Raw genomic sequence first — 18,196 nt, 5'->3', positions numbered from 1 at the left:
AGTGGTTGCTTTGTCTAGTGCAAAGGAAGAGTACAAGGCTATAGTGGTTGAAAAGACTTGTGGAAGAATTGGGTTTCGGGCCTAAAGAGACTATGAAGCTTTATTGTGATAACCAGTCAGTGATTAAAATTGCAGAGAATCCAGTACAACATGAAATCTCTGATTATGCATATATAAATATAGAGATTGCTCCAGAACAAACTCTTTGTAGTTAAGCTCATTACAATTATAGCACTTCCACCCCAATGGGCAAAGGCAAGAAAAGGGCAAGGCAAGGGCCGTCACTTTTGTTTCCACCCCTATGGGCTAGGGCTAGGGCAATTATTATTCACATGAGATATGAGGAGATGAATTTTTATAGAGTTTTTGGTGTGGGAAGTAAAGAATATGGCTAGGTATTTATTTTATAAAAAAAATTGAAATTTCTGAAATTTTTGGTTTTTTTTTTTTTTTTTTTGGTTGCTGACATAAGCATTGTGTCAGTTTATGCAGTAAACCAGATATTGCATATGCAGTAAGTATTGTGAATCAGTTTATACATAATCCAAGTGAAGTCCATATGAGTGAAGTGATGAGAATTTTTTGTTATTTGAAATCTGCTCATGGGAATGGTCTTATGTTTTCCAGACATGGACACCTTGAGATTGCGGGATATATAGACTTTACTTGGGGTGGCAAAGGTTTCAGACGGATATCCACTTCTGGGTATTTTACCTTTGTAGGAGGAAATCTAGTTACATATGGCATAGTAAAAAATATAAAGTGGTTGCTCTGTCCAATGCAGAGGAAGAGTACAGGGCTATAGTTAAAGGCATATGTGAATTATTGTGGTTGAAAAGACTTGTGGAAGAACTGGGTTTCGGTCCTAAAGAGACTATGAAGCTTTATTGTGATAATCAGTAAGTGATTAAAATTGCAGAGAATGTGTGTGAAAAATTGGAAGTATGCGGAGATTGATCGTAATTATGTGTGTGAAAAATTGGAAGATAATATTATACATATTCCATATGTGAAGACTACAAAGGAGCTGGCAGATATTCTAACAAAAGCCGTATCAAGTCAAGCATTCCATGATTCACTTGTTAAGTTGGGCATTGGAGATGTATATGCACCACCTTGAGGGAGAGTGTTGGCATAAATCATATAATTGTGATTAATTAGAAATTGTTATCCCGTAAAATTGTAGGATTCCCTTATTATAGATGGGATTGTAATTACTTTCCTATTTACTTTCCTAATTGTTATATATTTGTGCATATATAAATGGAAATATTTTTGCTCTATCACTTTAACCCAAAATGTATGCTCACCATCCTTCTTACTACACATTTTCATAGGCATAACCATGATTATGCTTATGAATACATGTCAAGTATTAAAAATGATGGTAAGCATATACCTTAGGTTAAAATGGTGAGCAAAAATGCTTCATATAAATACTCTCCTAGAAAGAAGAATAAACTACTATGAATTATTCTACCCAAATATACATATTTTAAGTGATGACAAAGCCTGTTGTTCGCTATTGACTTCAAGTCTAAGCATATCTTATCCTCAGACCCAAAACAAAAGCATATCTTATCCAGTTCCTGCTGATATTCTGTACCCTGGTAGCCCAGCCGGTACGTCTTAGCACTCGTGATTTTTTGTTTTGGTCAAGTCTTAGCACTCGTGATTAGTAAAGCCAAAAGTGTGTCCATTTACTTCAATCTGTGGAAAAGTTTGGTAAAGGACGAAAGAACCACCCACCACCAGATAGCTAGGTGGATCCTAGCAATTACTGTATGCTTGCTTGACTTGAAGTCAAGCAAATGATCTGATCACATTGTTTTGTTTAGATGGAAAATTCTACATCATGCAAATTCCGTTTTTGGGGCCAAAATAAATCTTGCAATGGCAATTGCCAAATATGTTTGAGAGAGTGACAATCCATCTCAATATGTTTGGTAATTCGACATTGCTTTTGTTTACCACTAGTTAGGATAACTTTTTAGTTTGGCATAATGGGGATCAACCTCCAAAACCCTTCTATGTCCAACTTGTACACAACTATTGAGAAAAGTATACAAATATGAACATTAACTTTGTATACTTTTCTCCTTAGTAATTATTACATATGTTTGGCAAGAACCCAATAAACCCGTATGCACAAAATTGACTAAGAAACAAAGTTCCAAATGTCTTCCCAAACTCAGATCCTGCAAAGTCTATAAATAGATTAATCCCGCATGAGCCTTTGGCATCAAACTCATAACACAACAACTATGGCTGCCTCGTTCACCAAGTTTTGTTCTCAAGCTCTCACTATCTTCCTACTACTTCTCCCAGCCTTGTTTTCCCAATCCTATGCCGGAGTCGTTGTGGTGTATTGGGGTCAAAATGGTGGTGAAGGCTCACTCACAGACACATGTAATACTGGAAAATATCGAATTGTAAACATAGGATTTCTCTCAAAATTTGGCAATGGCCAAAGACCTGAAATCAACTTAGCTGGCCACTGTAACCCAGCATCAAACGGCTGCCAAGGAGTGGGGGCTGGCATCAAAAACTGCCAAAGCAAAGGCATCAAGGTCTTGCTTTCGATCGGTGGCGGCGCAGGGAACTATGGACTGTCATCTGATGCTGATGCTAACAGTGTAGCAGACTACCTATGGAACAACTTCTTAGGGGGCCAATCAAACTCACGGCCTCTAGGCAACGCCGTTTTGGACGGCATAGATTTCGACATCGAGAAAGGTGGACCTTTCTATGCTGCACTTGCTAGGAGGTTGTCTGACTACAGCAAAAGAGGCAAAAAGGTCTACTTAAGTGCAGCACCACAATGCCCATTTCCTGACCAGTATCTCAATGGTGCTTTGTCCACTGGCCTCTTTGACTATGTTTGGGTTCAATTCTACAACAACCCTCAATGTGAATTTACCACCGGCAACCCCAATGCCTTCAAGAACTCATGGAACAAATGGACCTCGTCCATAAAAGCCGGCCAGTTCTTCGTCGGGCTTCCGGCTTCCAGTCAAGCTGCTGGCAGTGGCTTTGTGAATCCAAATGATTTGAAAAACCAAGTGTTGCCTTTTGTTAAGGGATCTCCCAAGTATGGAGGTGTCATGCTCTATGATAAGTTCAACGATGACAGGAGTGGCTATAGTTCTCAAATTCGAGGCAGTGTGTAACTTCAGCCCTGACTATCAGAAGGCTTAAAATAAGTAAAATAAAGCAGTAATGCTCTTTCATCGTTTTTAATTATAATAAAAGTTGATGATGTCAAAATCCTGTGCTTATCATCTTATATAAAGTTATTACTATAGCACAATCTTTAGAGTGTATGATTTTAAAAAATAATAATAATAATCTTCCATTTGTCTTGTTGCTCTCAAATCTCGATCACACCAATCTTCTAATCACTTAAATTACAAGTTTTCTTGCACAGCGATCAAAATTTTAATCATATACCATTAGATCAAATTAAGAAAATTAGTGTCAGAAAACAAAAAGAAGAACTCTCCAATGACTAAATTAGTATCACCATCGGAAGATGAAGGCGATCCTTTGCTTCAAGTCAATCATTGAATTTCGATCTAGCGGTGGGGATTGTTAAATTCTCACAGTCAAATATGTTGACCAAACGATGTAATCCAAAGCCTGTAAAAAAAATATTTGGCTCTAAAACCCAAGGGAGTCTTGGGCCTGGACTCAAGCAGGCCTGTTACAGATTCATAGCCCAAACTGCGGCTAAAGCAATTATTGTCGTCGTCCTGTCCTTCTTCCTGTCTGCCCAGCCAGACTAACCGACCCAAGTGAGAAGTTGAGCTCTCTCTCTATTTGTTGGTTTTCGTAGGGTTTATTAGGGACAAAGTAAAAGGTTTTAGGGTTCTGCGCAATCCCAAATTTGCAAGCTTGTTTTGCTCTGTGATCAACAAAGAGATGGGGAGGGCACGAAAAGGTCCTAAGTTCGCAGTCATGAAGAAGGTCGTTACCTCCAAAGCAATTAAAAGGTGAGCCTTTTGATAAAATCTTTCTTATTTGTGTTTATTTCTTCGATTTTCTTCATAGGAAACTTTATAAGTTCATTCTTTTTTGTTGTATGTTTTAAATTCAGCTACAAAGAGGAGGTTTTGAACCCAAACAAGAAAGATCTCACCAAAGAAAAGCTACCAAGAAATGTGTAAGTTTTTTTATCAAGTCTTTTTCAATTTGTTGCTTTTGTTTATTGGTTTGGGCATAATTATATTGTCTTTGTAATTTAGGCCAAATGTTTCGTCGGCGCTTTTCTTCAAATACAACACTGCGTTGGGGCCGCCATACCGGGTTTTGGTCGATACTAACTTCATCAATTTCTCTATTCAGAATAAGGTGAGTGTTCAATACTATGCATATAGCCGTCTTACCTGGAATTTTGTTTGATTAGTGAATGAAACATCTTAAGCATTTCTATAGTTATGGTTGAAAAATCTTGATGCATGGTGTACTCTTTGATAAGTTTAAGCTCGTTTTGTTCTTTTTGATGAGCCAAAGCTTTAGTTAGAAGCTGTATGTATTGGGCATAGTTTGACTTCTGTTTTTCCCTTTCACTTTATGTAGTTGGATTTGGAGAAGGGAATGATGGATTGCCTATACGCAAAGTGTGAGTCTTCAATCACTCGTTTATTCACTTTTATGTATTGTTTATGGGGAACTGGTTTTGAATCTTGAATTTTCAATACAAGAAATCAGTACCTCGTCTTGATTGCAGACACTCCTCAGTTGGTGGTTTATAATGGTCGCCAAAATATCATTTTGGTTTTCTGTACAATGAATGCTGGGGAGTGTTCCATCATTCAGTTTCTCTTCTGTTTTATAACAACTTGCGTATCTTTTGAATTTATAGGCACTCCTTGTATCACGGATTGTGTAATGGCAGAGCTTGAGAAGTTAGGTCAGAAATATCGTGTGGCTCTGAGGTATTTTCCCATGTTCTCTACTAATATATTTCATGGCGAAATGGTTTGCAATTGGTGGATGCATGGATGCATGTCTTGTACTTCCATCCCTCTTCATTGTTCTGTCTAGCAGTTTTTTACTGTTTTTTTTTACATATTCTATTTGTTCAATTGTGTTTTTTCTTCTTCTTTTTTTCTATTGGTCGGGTTCTAACCAGTGAGTTGACTCCAGCTTCACTCATTAGCCTTGATAATTTGTTTGCTTGAAGTGGCAAAAATAGTGTTTCTAACAAAGAAATTATTGTATCCTGACAGGATTGCCAAGGATCCTCGTTTTGAGAGACTACCCTGCACTCATAAAGGAACCTACGCTGATGACTGTCTCGTTGAAAGAGTTACTCAGGTATGATTTACACCCAGTAACTGCACTTTCCCGGTTTGTTTTTTGGATTCTTTACCCCCTCTCTTTTCATTTGGGGGTAGGGGTAGTTGGGAGGGTGAAGTATAGAGGCTTTATAGCCTATCTTCTACTGTACAATTAAGTTTCCAATTTGTAGTATAATCAGTAAGTTGCTGCCTAGACTGGCTGAAGTGTGCTTGATTTTTCCTTTCCAAGTAGTCGTAGCTCAACCTTTGGCATTTGAGAGGCACAAGATTCTGCTCATGTGAACAGATAACCTGTTCTCTTTTTGCAAACAACAGTCTCCCAGTTTGCTCTATTTAAGTGTAAAAGGAAAATTTCAGGTTGGAAAAAAGCCACAAATTGCATCCAACCCTTCTGAGAAGGCATTGAACTATGGATATTGCTTTATAACTAAAATGGTGGATGTTTGCTACTGCATGAATGTTAAATTTGTATAATAGGTATTTGCTACAGTGTGTCTGGACTGTCACACGTTTCATTCACATTCTTCTATGTTTATGTAAGCAACTACAGTCTGCATGTAATGTTTAGACTTGGGATAGTCAATCTCATCAACAAGAAATCAGGTGGCTTTTGAAGAAAAAAGAAAATGCATCTTTTCTCTCCTGCAACAGTTCACTTCAGGCTATAATTTCAAAGTTTGTCCATTGCATAGAGTGGTTGTGCATTATGGGTTTTGTATATTCTTTCTGTTAACATACTGGCAAAGTTACTGGCCAGATTGTGGTGTTTTGATGATTTCTGTTGCAGCTTATGAGAATTTTCTGGTGCACCTGGGTGTAATTTTCTGCTGACTGATATTGACTGACCACCTTGTTTTGTTGGGTACAGCACAAATGCTACATTGTTGCTACATGCGATCGAGATTTAAAGCGAAGGATCCGAAAGGTGGAATAGCAATTTCTAACAATGTTATGTGACAGTACGACGTTAATGTGTAACAACTGTGTAACTTTTCTTGTTTAAGTGCAGATACCTGGTGTGCCAATCATGTACATCACTCAACACAAGTATTCAATTGAGCGGTTGCCAGAAGCAACAATTGGTGGAGGTAGGCGTTAGATACCAGTCACAAAAGTATTGTTAATGGTCAATGCTGTTTTATAGTTTTCATAAAATTTATGGGCTCATGTTATAGATCTTGTCACTGAGGTGTTCCTAAAAAGAACGCAAGATGATTATGGCCGGTTCTTTTTAATGAATAGGAAGATGAGAGCCAAACTTTTGGGATTTTATTTGAATGGGATATGCCATATTCAGTGTTTTAAAAAACTAGTTTACTTCAGGTAAGATACTTATTGATACTTGTATTTTCTGTTTTGGTGCAGCTCCAAGATTTTGATGATGGGGATGTGACCTTTACAAAGCAAAGCAAAGGCTAGTTCCACCATGTGATGCGAATCACAAGCTGAGAGACCAGCAACAAAAACGTCTCTGGCTTTTTTTAAATCTTTGGTAATGCTCTTCATCAAGGCTAAGTTATCCGTTTTCGAGTTAGGTGAATTTTGTTTCGGTTAGAACTTGTGAACTTTTTTCATTCATGCTATCATTAAAGAAGAAATGGATAGTTACTCATGCAACTCTGTTAACTTTTGTAGTTAAATGGGTAATTATATCCATTACATGGCTATTCTTTTGGGATCATCAGATGCTAGCGTGCCAAGCTGCATGATCGATTCTGAATTCGCTTCAGATAATGATGGTTCTTTATTACAAATCAACTCAAAATCCAAACGAAAAGAAACAAAAATAACAAAACCCAGAAACAGAGCACACAAACAATGCACAAAACACAACTTGCCACACATACCGACAACTATTTTATTTAAACAAAGATTTTTTTTTTCTGTAATTACTTCAATAAAGTTTGATGAGTTTGACTCGAAGAAACACTCCAAAGTGCAACGGGTACAGGCTGATTAGGATCAAAGGCTCAAGGTCTTTTTTAAGTAGCGTACTCGTCTCTGACTTTTTCAACTGGCACATTCGGCTATTGTATGGCAGCTGTTAATAATATTACCATTATCTTCAAGTTTCTATAAAGACCATAATTATAAATGCCTCGAATCAAAGCCATCAACCCAGAAGCCTGTAATTTTAAACCAAATTAAATAACGAACAGTGAGCAACTTCAAAAAAATATATCAACAGAAAATTCTGTAAATGTGGCTTGAAAAAACAAAGGACAAAAGAATAACCTTTTTCAAACTGCAAGCTTCAAATGCACAAAGAATGCTTGGTGTAACCGCACATCACCATCCCAACAGGGGTAGTCCTCTGGGATTACAGCTAGTGCCCTACACATCGGGCAAAGGTTGTTCTTCAGAAGCCACTCCTTTATGCAGTCTGCATGATATTCATGAGAGCAGTAATATAAACTCGCAATCTTGTCTTGGTCCTTGTATTCAATCTGCAGAGATTCAACAAAAGATGAGCAAATGCTGCAAGAAAACAAATAAGGGCGGAGTTGGGACAGTTTATCAGTGAACATTATAGCATACCATGCAAATGCTGCAACTATCGGGTTCGCGCACTGTTTCTGATACATGGAGTCTTGTTCTTAAACGGTTCGTAATGGTCGTCTCTGACAACCCAGCTTTCTCCTTGGAAAGCTGTTCCTCCAAGAAACAACGTAGATCCTGCAAGGATACACGACCTGTTATGTACTTAATTTTCATGACAGTATGTTTACCTTCATCCCTACTTATTACGTAACATAAAACTGAAGAACAAACTGAAGATCACACCCCTCACCTCATCATTCAAGTTATCGGCCAAATTCAAAACACGGTAATAATTCATCACTTGCTCCATGCTTGACAAACTCAACATGTGCGACACTGTCCACTTTGGCCATTGCATCTTAGATGCTTGTGTTGGTTTTGTACTCGTGTAACTTCCCTAAGGAGAGATTCCAAAGGAGGCAAGCAGAAAAATTAGTTATATAACGAAGACCAAAATACTGAACTAAATTGAAGTGGATTGTTTTGAAGATTGACTATAAACATGAGAACATACCTTATTAGTCCTATCCGATGATAGGCTGTTGCTTACTCTCTCTACACAGCCACCTTCCCTGACATTACTCCCTGAAAAGAGAAATAAGAAATTCACCACTTGTTTTCTAAATTGCAATAGTCCTTGCTAAGAATCATGCACTTCAACAAATAAATGATGAGAAGAGGATTTCAACACGATAGGCACGCATTAATTTTCTAGGATAGAAGAGACAGAATGGAGCACATACGTAGAAGTTTGTGCATACAACCCAAAACCAAATGGCAATGAGTGAAGACGTACAATATATTGCAAAATATGTCTTAAATTCCCAATGTGCAATTTTACACACACAAGCACGCCCCAACATAAGGCGGGACTAAGGTAACCACGTCATCAATTACATTAACTGACGGGAAGCATATGTGGCCATATGACCTTACTTATGGATAGCCCCCTCTGATACCATAGAGGCCTAACATTTTAAGTATTGCTATGTAATGCTTAGAATTTACAACATGAAATTCTATACTCACAAACACGACCCTCGCGTATGGTGGGACAGAGGTGAACACGTCGTCAACTTTATTGATTGACGAGAAGCCAATGCGAGCATACGGTATTACATGCGTATTGCACAATATGATACCGTGTTAAAATTAGACAATCCAACCCAAAATCACATGACAATAGGTGGAGAGACTTAAGATGTTATATCTCATTTTGGGACGCTTTATTTTCCCGCCGTGGAATTCTATACTAGCCAACACGATCCTAACGTGCAACGGGGCTAAGTGAAACATGTCGTTAATTATATTGCGTGACATGAAGCATATGCGGCCACAGGGCCTTACATGTGGATTCATCTGCGCTGACACTATTATAAGTATAAGCTTCCAACCCAAAACCAATTGACAATGCGCGGGCTGAAAACATTTATATATTGCGGCGCAAAACTTGAGATACCTGAGATAGTACTTATATTCTCAACATCATGAAGATTATCTCTGCTCTCTAGTCTTCCTTGGGTAGACAGAGGGGCATCCTCATGAGCACCTAAAGAAACATGGTTGGAAGATTCATTTGCAATATCTACTGAACTTGAACTTGAACTTGAGCCTGTTGAAACCTCAACTTCCACACACTTGCTGGTTGTAATTTGTGCCTTACTTTGGCTACCTATAAAGGAGACCTATGTCAAATATATTTCAGCTCCCAAAATGAAAACTCACCATACCATACCATACCATATACCATGAAACACAGACATAGACATCAAATTGACAAATTGATTAGTAACCTGCATAACAAGCATCTTGTGAACAATTGGTCTCATCATCCTCATCATCCAATTTTCTCCTCAAATTCCTTTCACTACAACCTGATACACATTCTAAATTCTTCCCTTTGCATGAACCATTAGCATCATCCATGAAGCGATCCTTGCTGAAATCATCATGTTGTTCATGATGATTGCTAATCGATAGTATCACTCGGGATTTAGAAGAGCTTGGCATGCTAGAAATTCAGGACATTTAACGAACAGCTGAATTCGAAATTGAACATACAGAGAAAACCCTCAACTGATGTACTTGAACATCCAAATCTACTATATATAAATATGCGAAAATTGAGTCAACCGTTTGGGAAGCATGACTTACTCAGAAGTTTCCGCTGGGTCTCGATGCAATTTCCCCAGATTCGGCAGCCAACCTGGACCGATTCGCTTTGTGAAGAAGGAGACAATTAAGTGGCGGTGGATCTAATGCTTTCGGTCCTTGTCAATCTTTAACCCCCCATCGTTTTCTTCAACCAGCGGCTACCCACCGAACACGTAATTGATGGCAGATTGACGGCTGAGATTGTGCCGCGAAACGTGGTACAGGTCAGATCTATTTGCTATTGGCCACTCAAATATAAAAGGAGTTTTTGGAGATTTAATTTTTCTTTGATAAAAGTTAGGAGGGGCCTGCTTGTCTTGTCACGCAATTGAAAAGTAGCCTTGCTCTATTATTTTTCATTTAGAGAGCGACTTGTGTTGACTTTTCTGTTTTGTTTTTGGACATTTTGTTACATGTCGACAAAAGTCACAAAATTATTGGGGGGCCAGCGACAATTAATTTGAAAGCTCATGGAAAATATACAAGCAGTGATAATAATATAAATTGTTTGGTTGTTGAGAAATCCCTAGTATAAATACTCTAAGAATAAGAAGCAAAGCTCATAACTCACTTCGCTGGAGCGATGGTTGAGAGATAGTTGTCCTTTTATCAGATAATAAAATTTGAATCTCTTAAAAAGAAAAACATCCTGCTTCGTGCTTCTTTTCTTCTTCTTTTTTCTTTCACCTTCCTTCATCTTGATTACTTCCATTCTTTTGAGTGTGCTGTGCTGCAAAGGTAGCTCGCCCTTTGCAATTTTGTGGTTCATATGTGTGTATATATATATGTATATATATATATATATTTGTGTTTGTGTGGAAGAAGATCACAGAATGATTATAACGGCCTAATATTTTAAGAGACTCATTTATGTAAGAGGCTAAGTGCTCGTTTGATATTGCTTATTTGAGGTGATAAGTGATTTTAAAAAAAAATTGGGAAGCCCAACCCGTATGGTAAACTGTGAGAAAATCACTTATTGCTAAAAATTGCTGTGAGAGAAAGCTATAAGGGAAAGCAGCTAATGAGGTGCTGTCATTTTCTGATTATGCAGAAATCAGTTTCGAAGAGGCATTGGGTTTAATAATTATGCAACAATTATTTTCTGATTTTGTTGAAATCAATATCAACAACACTTTTAACAAAAATTTTACAAACGCCAAACTGCTTTCTCTTACAGCTGATTTCTCTCACAGCAAGTCTAACAACGATTATTTTCACAGCACAGCAATGCCAAACTGACCCTAAGACTCGTTTATGTGCATACAATAACAAAGATGAGGAGCATGACACCTAATTAATTCATTGAATATATTATTGTAGGCTAATACTATACTTATCACATAATTATATCATATTTTAATACCATCTCACATGGATGGACATCCAACTCATTAAAATTATATATATTTTTTGACATATCAATTTCTTATTATCTTCATTAATTTAAAAAACCTAACCCTACTGAATTAGAGACTTTTAAGTTTTCAGCACACATGTAATAACAACTGCAGATCTGCTTGATGAAGACCCATATCATGATCAACATCATCGCGGTATAATGGTCCTTCTATGAGAGGTTATGGAGGTGGTCGGGGCTGGTGATGCAAGGAGCAGTGTTATGACCCCTCAACTACCGTTGACCATAGACTGTAGACATCATCTCAAAGGAGGAGGGAGTGGAGTGGTGGTGGATCGAAGGCAGAGGTCCGGCGAAGCGCCGGTGATGGGGAGAGGAGAGGAAGAGGGAGAGAGGGAAGCGGTGGCGGATCCCTCATTATGTTATATTCAAACGTGATACAAAATGTGATTTTCCTCCCATTATTACTCAAAAAGTTATTGTTTCATCGTCAACCTCATAATAAAACCATTCAATATGCAAGTAACAAGTGAGTGGCACACCGAAAATCTGCTCAGCTTCTTAATAAAATATCCAAACATATAACACTAAGCTACTAGCTATTTTTTTGTTTTTTTATATTTTCTAGCTAGTCAGCTTCAAGCACACCATACAAAAATTATTCAACTGAGCAAGTGCAAAATTAAACCATCAAACTCATCATGTTGGTTCATCAGTCAGCTGTTTTGGGCACCTCAGCCTGTGCTTCTTCTCCAGCAGCCTCCTCCACCTTCCTTTTCTTGGCATTGCTTCCCTCCACCTCACCAACAACACTACTTTTATCATTATCCTCCTCCTCCTGCTGAAATTATCATGTCATAAGGATTCATATGCAAAAATGTATATATGTTTACACAAAAAAACAGAGAATATATATATATATATACCAGTAGGTCCACTGCAACTTGGTTGAGGTCTGGAATGCAAGGCCTGTGCTTCAACCCTTTCGCTGAAGAGCAACCCACCTTCCACCCCAATGCCCGCGGAGTTGGGTGGGTCATGGAGGCGGTGGATGGCATTGGCATGTCAATGGTTATGGGCCTTTTCATAAACAGCCCGACTCGGACGCTTTCCATCACTGCCTCCATAACTCGGTCTTGCAGAGTCAACATGTGCCATATCTCCACCGAGTCCAAACTTCCGAGTCCACTGGAAGTCAACATCTTCAGGTACTCGGTTTTCTTCTCCTCGCCGAATTTGGTGGCCACGTAGTCGCCCACACGACCCACAAATTCGGCGAGGTTGATCTCCTTCGAGGACGACACCAGTGCCTTCATCGCCGCCGAACTCGCCAGGCTGTGTATGATGTTCGGGTCGGGCATTTCGGAGTTACTGACCCGATCCAGATCAATCATCGTGCGGTCTCCATCATCACTCGATATCACGCAAAGTTTCATGAAGTCGAACTTGTCCGCCGCCGAGAAATTGAAGTTGAAGGCGACACCGGAGCAAAAGGCGCGAGCTTTGACCATACAGCCCTTCGGAATCAGGTCGGTGACGTCCATCACTCGGATGCTTTCTGGGCTAAGAGCCTTGTCTCCGGCGGTCAGGAGGACCACGTAGTATCGGGTTGTTTTGGCACTACAGTCAACCGGGTCACCGGTTTTTGACTTGGGTCCTAAGGCTGCGGCCAAAGGTTCGGGTGCACGGGCAACCGGGTTACCCGTTACGAGGTCATGGTTCATTTCGGGGTAGAGGGCAAGCGGATGATATCGGAGTTGTTTGAGAAGCGTATCGGCCAAGTTGTGGCAAATAGAGGGAGCAATTGGAGAAGACGACGACATAGTTACTTCAAGGGATGAATAATTTCGGGATGAAGAGAAGGGGAGAGATGAGACGTTTGTTTTGGAAATTTGGGATATATAAAGGGGGGAGAATCTTTGCTCACCATTTAATCCAAATCAAGAATGCTAGTCAGTCTCTCACTTTGTATCACTCCACGTGTCCGAAAGGTGATGTCAGGCTAATGCAATAGGGCTGCGGAGGGTAAAATCGGAATAGGAAAAAAGGAAATTTAGCGAGATATGACTCGATCGAAGGAAATTTAGTGACTCAACTGAGTCACCTCCTAATGCACTGCGGACTCGGGGCACATTTGATTTTAACAACTTCTAAATACAACGATTCTCTTGAGTCTTGATTGAGTTAACCAGTCGAGTTAACAAAACTCCAAAAATAATGATTATTTTATTAAAAATAAAAGAAACCGCGTTGAGTGAAAGGAAGCGAATAGAATCTAATGTCTCTATTACAATCCTACTCTACTCATCATATAAAAGCCAAAGAAAAATGTTATGGATTTGAAATTGTGTACTAAGTTTGAGTTATAGGTGACGTCGCACGTCATTCAAAATAAAATCAGTGACAACATCCTTTTTCTTGCTGAATTGCTCCAATGTGAAATGCTCAAGGAGGACACCCGAGTTGGAGGGAAGGGAATGAGGGTTGAGCTAGCTATGAGGGAAAGTCAAAGATAGCGGCTCATAAAAATTATAAAATTAAGAAAGTGCAACATTCTAGCCTTCCTTAAAATAAGAGGCAATCTCATTAATTAGTGATGGTAACAGGCATATTGAAGCCGGGTTTGTCATTTCCATTCCAACTCATCATAGTTAAGTATTTTTCTAATATTCAAATTAGAAAGATTTTTAATCTCCCCCCATCCCCCTTCCCTCATTTCAGTCCCATCATCCCCAAACAAAAAAAAAATTGAATGAGCAACAACATATATATGTCATTGCCATTAGGCTTAATTACTATTTCACTCCTAGAACGGACACTATATCTTACTTTACCCCTTTAAAATTAAAATTTTCTCACTTAGAGCATCTCTAAGGGAGATTTCAAATGCAAAATGTTAATTTTGAATTTGATGGCTTATGTGGCAATTTGACACTTTTGAAAAAATTAACCTCCACCCGAAATGTCAAATATCATATTATTTTATTATATTTTAAAGAGCAAATAGGGCCTATATGATGCATAAAGTTTTAAAAGGGAGTAAATAATGATAGTGGGGTTCATGACTAAAAAATATTAAAAAAATATTTGACATCAAGCTTTTTGATATATTATTTTTGACATATCTCTTACAACCTTCAAAATCTATGTAGGATTTGACTACTCGATTGGAGCAATTTTAACCTTTAATTTTTGTCATTTCATGTCCATGTGGCAATTTGAAATATTGGTTGGAGATGCTCTAACCCCCAAAATCTCTAAAAATTGATAAAATTTTCTTACTTTATCACTTATGTCCATTCATGTCCACATTTTTTATGTGCTGATGTGGCGTGGGCATCTTTTAACCGTCTCATCACTTCATCAAAATTCTCGTCTAGAATCCCCCCTCCCAAGAAACATACATATATATAGCATTTAATAATTTAATTAATTAGCTGAAATATTAATTTACTTGCTTAAATTTTGTTTGTTATTAATAGCTGAAATATTGATATTACCACAAAACCTAACTTAATTAATAAATAAAAAACAATAACCTTTATTAAGAGATTAGAAAATAGGATAAGATACCTTCAAATTTTAGGGAGAAATCCAAATTTCAAAATAAATTGAATTTTGGGTGGGTTCTTTGCCTTACTATCACCTCTAAATAGGGTTGCCTCTAGCACGGGAGGGTAGTTGGGGTGTCGGATTGGGTGGTGGTTGGGTAAGATTGAGGGTTGGGTTGGGGATTTATTGGGGATAGGGTTATCGCTATGCAGTCACTGTTGGCCTTTTTTATTTTTCGCTTTCAATTTAGCAAAAACGAGGTTGTCTACCTAGGTTTTAAAAACAAACAAAAAACATAATCGAAACAACGTCGTTTTACCTTATTGCTTAAAAAAAAGGGGAAGAATAAGAATGCACTACGCGCAAGGCTCAATGAGCATCCTTTGGGGCATTTTATCGAACAGATGGTGGACATTTGCAGGGGTCAAATTCTTCTCTCAAATGGAGGATTTTGGGTTGCGGGGTTCACTTTACCACCCTTGCTTCTTTGTGGATCCACCACTGAGTGCAAAGACAAGAAAAATAAAATACATAAGTGGAAATTTTCAATGAAATTACTAAACGAAAAATATGTCTATGGTGAGGGTTGGGTCGAGTCGAGTCAGAGAGAGAGAGAGAGTGAGAGGTGGGGTGCGATAGAGGTGGCAAAGAGAGAAGATATAAGAGTTAAAATTACTAAAATGCCCATGCCAGGTTAGCACACGTAATGATTTTGTGGACGAAAATGGTCAAGTGAGAAAATTTTCAGCAATTTCTAGAAATTTTTGGAGTTTGCTAATAGTATCGATAACATAGAGATAATTGAAGAATTTAAGGGCCCGTCTGGTAACGTTTTCGGAGAGTGTTTTCTGAGAATATTTTCAGAGAATGAAAATAAGAAAACAAATTTGCATTTTCAGGAAATGAAAATGCATTTGGTAGATTAATTAGAAATCATCTTCAGAAAACAAAAACAATGAAAACGTATCTGGTAGTACAATTTGAAATAATAATATGTGAGTTATTTTTATGAAAATGTTTTCCACGAGAATGAAAACCACTTTTTTCTGTTTTCTACAAATACACATGAATTTGTTTTCATTTTATGAAAACATTATCAGTGTTTTCTGTTTTTGGGCCACCTAACGTGTTTTTGCCTCATTTTTGTTCTCAGAAAATGAAAACAACCTCTTAAAACGTTACCGAACGGGCCCTAAAATTTCTAAGCCTCGTAGAAATTTTTAAAATAAATTTCGCCTATTTGACTTTGAATCCAAGATTCGCCATTGAATCCAAGTACACATGAAAGAGGATGAAGGACTAAGACATGATTATGAATTGGAAAGGCGTTCTCGGATCAGATGGAGCAAATTAAGGCAAGTCTTTTTCTTCATATACAGACAGCTGTCACCGAACCAACGATCCTAAGAGTGCCATGTCGATCATAGAAAGGAAGAAGAATGGGTTGGCTGTTGATTTGGTTCAGCATAAGGCCAAAACAAAGTTGAAACCAACGAACTAGGAAAGGCGCATGTTTCTTTCTATCATTAATTATAGTTAATTCTTTTATATATGTACTCTTCATAAACAAGAATTTCTGCTATTATTATTATTTTAGGCAAGAAAAACTGAAGAAACAAAAACAGACAGTTGAAATTTGTTTGGTTTCATCAAGGAAAGGAGCTAAGCTTTGTTTCCATTTTCATTTATTTATAATAATAAGTAATATAATGCTGATCGATTAGTTGTCGATAAAATATAGCAACCAAAAATGCATGGTGGTGTTGATAAAACGGTCCTACCATCGATTGTAAGTGTTGAAACTGGATGGGTTTTTTTATATATAATTTTCTTTAACAATGTTTATTTTTTTATAATTTCAAATAGCTTAGTGCCTCTTACATCATCCATCTATGCTAATTTATTATCCTGAATCGGATAATAAAATATACCAGCTTAACATCATGACAAGCAACCATTTGTCAAAAGTCACCAATCAAAAAGTGGTAGACAGAATTCATGCAAATCAATCGAAGACAAATTCAACAACATCTGTACAGGCACAGGGGGCCATTTGGTCTTGTATGGATTCAGTCTCCCTATATCTAAATTTCAGTTTCAAAGACAAATTTGTGACACATGATTCTCAATTAATTTGTCTATCACCAAGAGCATAGATGGATGATGTTTTGCCAAAAAACCGAAAGAATAAAAACTAAAAACTAAAAACTAAAATTTGAATAATTATCAAACCCGCTATGAGATAATGCTAATTAGTTGTTAATAGACACCAACCAGAATGCACGAGCAAATGGTGGGACAGGTGATTGATTGGGAAGGCAAAGATTCTGTTTCTAGTTATCAATGAGAATACAGTGTGTGTAGGTGTAGCATACTAGCATGTAGATGGTTTACAATTTTAGATTTTTTTCTTCTTTTATTTCATGTAGCTTGTGCTTCTACATACACACGTGTCGCCATCTATTGATAATTCACCATTTAGCAAAAGGGGTCAACAACTCACCGGATCGTCTCCCACGTAGAATGCAAGCAAACCTGTTTCTTCACTTCACATCAGCAAAATCGACAGGAGACTGAGATGAGCTATTAGGCATCCTAGTCCCGAATCATGTCATTAGTTAGAAACTATATTATTGATACCAAGATAAATATTAAATTATCATAAGTTGATCTGAGTATATATAGCATTTTCCATAGAAAAATGGCAGTAAATAGTCACGAAAATGGTAACCAAAACACACATCGATTTATTACTTTCTAGACAATATTGCACAAATAAACCAACCAAACGGAAGAGGTATGAAAAAAACAACAAAATGTTGCTAAATATAAATATTTTTGTTTATAAAAAGAGTGCTGCTAAACAAACCCTCTAAGTGCACCATATGATCTAAGTACACCCAGGGACGGACCCAGGATTCTTAGCTCGTAGGGTCATAGTGTAAAAGTTCAAATTTTCCCTACAACAATGGAGGAGTTGGGGCTTAAAAGCTTGGTGGGGGAGAGGGTTAAAGGTTTGTGGGAGGTGGGAGGTGGAGATTGGGGATTTAGGTTTGAGGTTTAGGAAATGGGGGGTTTTGGAGCTCTGAGGGTATGTCTGGTCGAAGAGGATCTGTTATACAATATGTTTTTTTTTTTTTTCAAAGACCTGGACCAAAACGACGTCGTTTTGGCCAGGTTTTTTAAAAAAAAATTCGTTGCAGCTGGTCTAAAACGACGGCGTTTTGGCCAGCGCATTTTAAAAAAAAATTCGCTGGGCTTCTCCAAAACGACGCCGTTTTGGCGT

The 18,196-nt window shown here is 37.9% G+C and overlaps 4 protein-coding genes across 6 annotated transcripts; 2 read left to right on the top strand and 2 right to left on the bottom strand.

Moving 5' to 3' along the window:
• Positions 1-2,180: 2,180 nt before the first annotated feature.
• LOC110751817 (acidic endochitinase) lies at positions 2,181-3,375 on the top strand. The gene has a single exon (XM_021952341.2). It carries the CDS (start codon positions 2,229-2,231, stop codon positions 3,168-3,170), a length of 942 nt encoding a protein of 313 aa, XP_021808033.1. The 5' UTR covers positions 2,181-2,228; the 3' UTR covers positions 3,171-3,375.
• A 392-nt stretch (positions 3,376-3,767) lies between these two features.
• Positions 3,768-6,920, top strand: LOC110751760 (PIN domain-like family protein). The gene is made up of 9 exons (XM_021952264.2): positions 3,768-3,992; positions 4,097-4,162; positions 4,245-4,350; positions 4,579-4,621; positions 4,865-4,937; positions 5,232-5,319; positions 6,172-6,228; positions 6,313-6,391; positions 6,669-6,920. The coding sequence occupies exons 1-9, from the start codon at positions 3,922-3,924 to the stop codon at positions 6,680-6,682; spliced, it is 597 nt and encodes a 198-aa protein (XP_021807956.1). The 5' UTR covers positions 3,768-3,921; the 3' UTR covers positions 6,683-6,920.
• Positions 6,921-7,028: 108 nt separating this feature from the next.
• On the bottom strand, positions 7,029-10,145 carry LOC110751758 (uncharacterized). Of its 2 annotated transcripts, XM_021952262.2 has the most exons (8): positions 9,999-10,145; positions 9,638-9,883; positions 9,304-9,516; positions 8,359-8,429; positions 8,095-8,241; positions 7,842-7,979; positions 7,539-7,750; positions 7,029-7,429 (listed from the first exon to the last, which is right to left on the bottom strand). In XM_021952262.2, exons 2-7 carry the CDS (start codon positions 9,852-9,854, stop codon positions 7,544-7,546), a joined length of 993 nt encoding a protein of 330 aa, XP_021807954.1. In that variant the 5' UTR covers positions 9,855-9,883; positions 9,999-10,145; the 3' UTR covers positions 7,029-7,429; positions 7,539-7,543. The 2 variants fall into 2 exon arrangements, with proteins under 2 accessions (XP_021807954.1, XP_021807955.1); XM_021952263.2 differs by lacking the exon at positions 9,304-9,516.
• Positions 10,146-11,892: 1,747 nt separating this feature from the next.
• LOC110751833 (uncharacterized) lies at positions 11,893-13,265 on the bottom strand. 2 transcript variants are annotated; one of them, XM_021952362.2, is made up of 2 exons: positions 12,285-13,265; positions 11,893-12,196 (listed from the first exon to the last, which is right to left on the bottom strand). In XM_021952362.2, the coding sequence occupies exons 1-2, from the start codon at positions 13,179-13,181 to the stop codon at positions 12,071-12,073; spliced, it is 1,023 nt and encodes a 340-aa protein (XP_021808054.2). In that variant the 5' UTR covers positions 13,182-13,265; the 3' UTR covers positions 11,893-12,070. The 2 variants fall into 2 exon arrangements, with proteins under 2 accessions (XP_021808054.2, XP_021808053.2); XM_021952361.2 differs by having other exon boundaries at positions 11,893-12,199; positions 12,285-13,264.
• Positions 13,266-18,196: the final 4,931 nt, after the last annotated feature.

The sequence above is a fragment of the Prunus avium genome, chromosome 2, assembly GCF_965620075.1.
Source record: "Prunus avium chromosome 2, drPruAviu1.hap1.1, whole genome shotgun sequence".
Classification (NCBI taxonomy): Eukaryota; Viridiplantae; Streptophyta; class Magnoliopsida; order Rosales; family Rosaceae; genus Prunus; species Prunus avium.
This window is presented reverse-complemented; position numbering and strand designations above follow the sequence as displayed.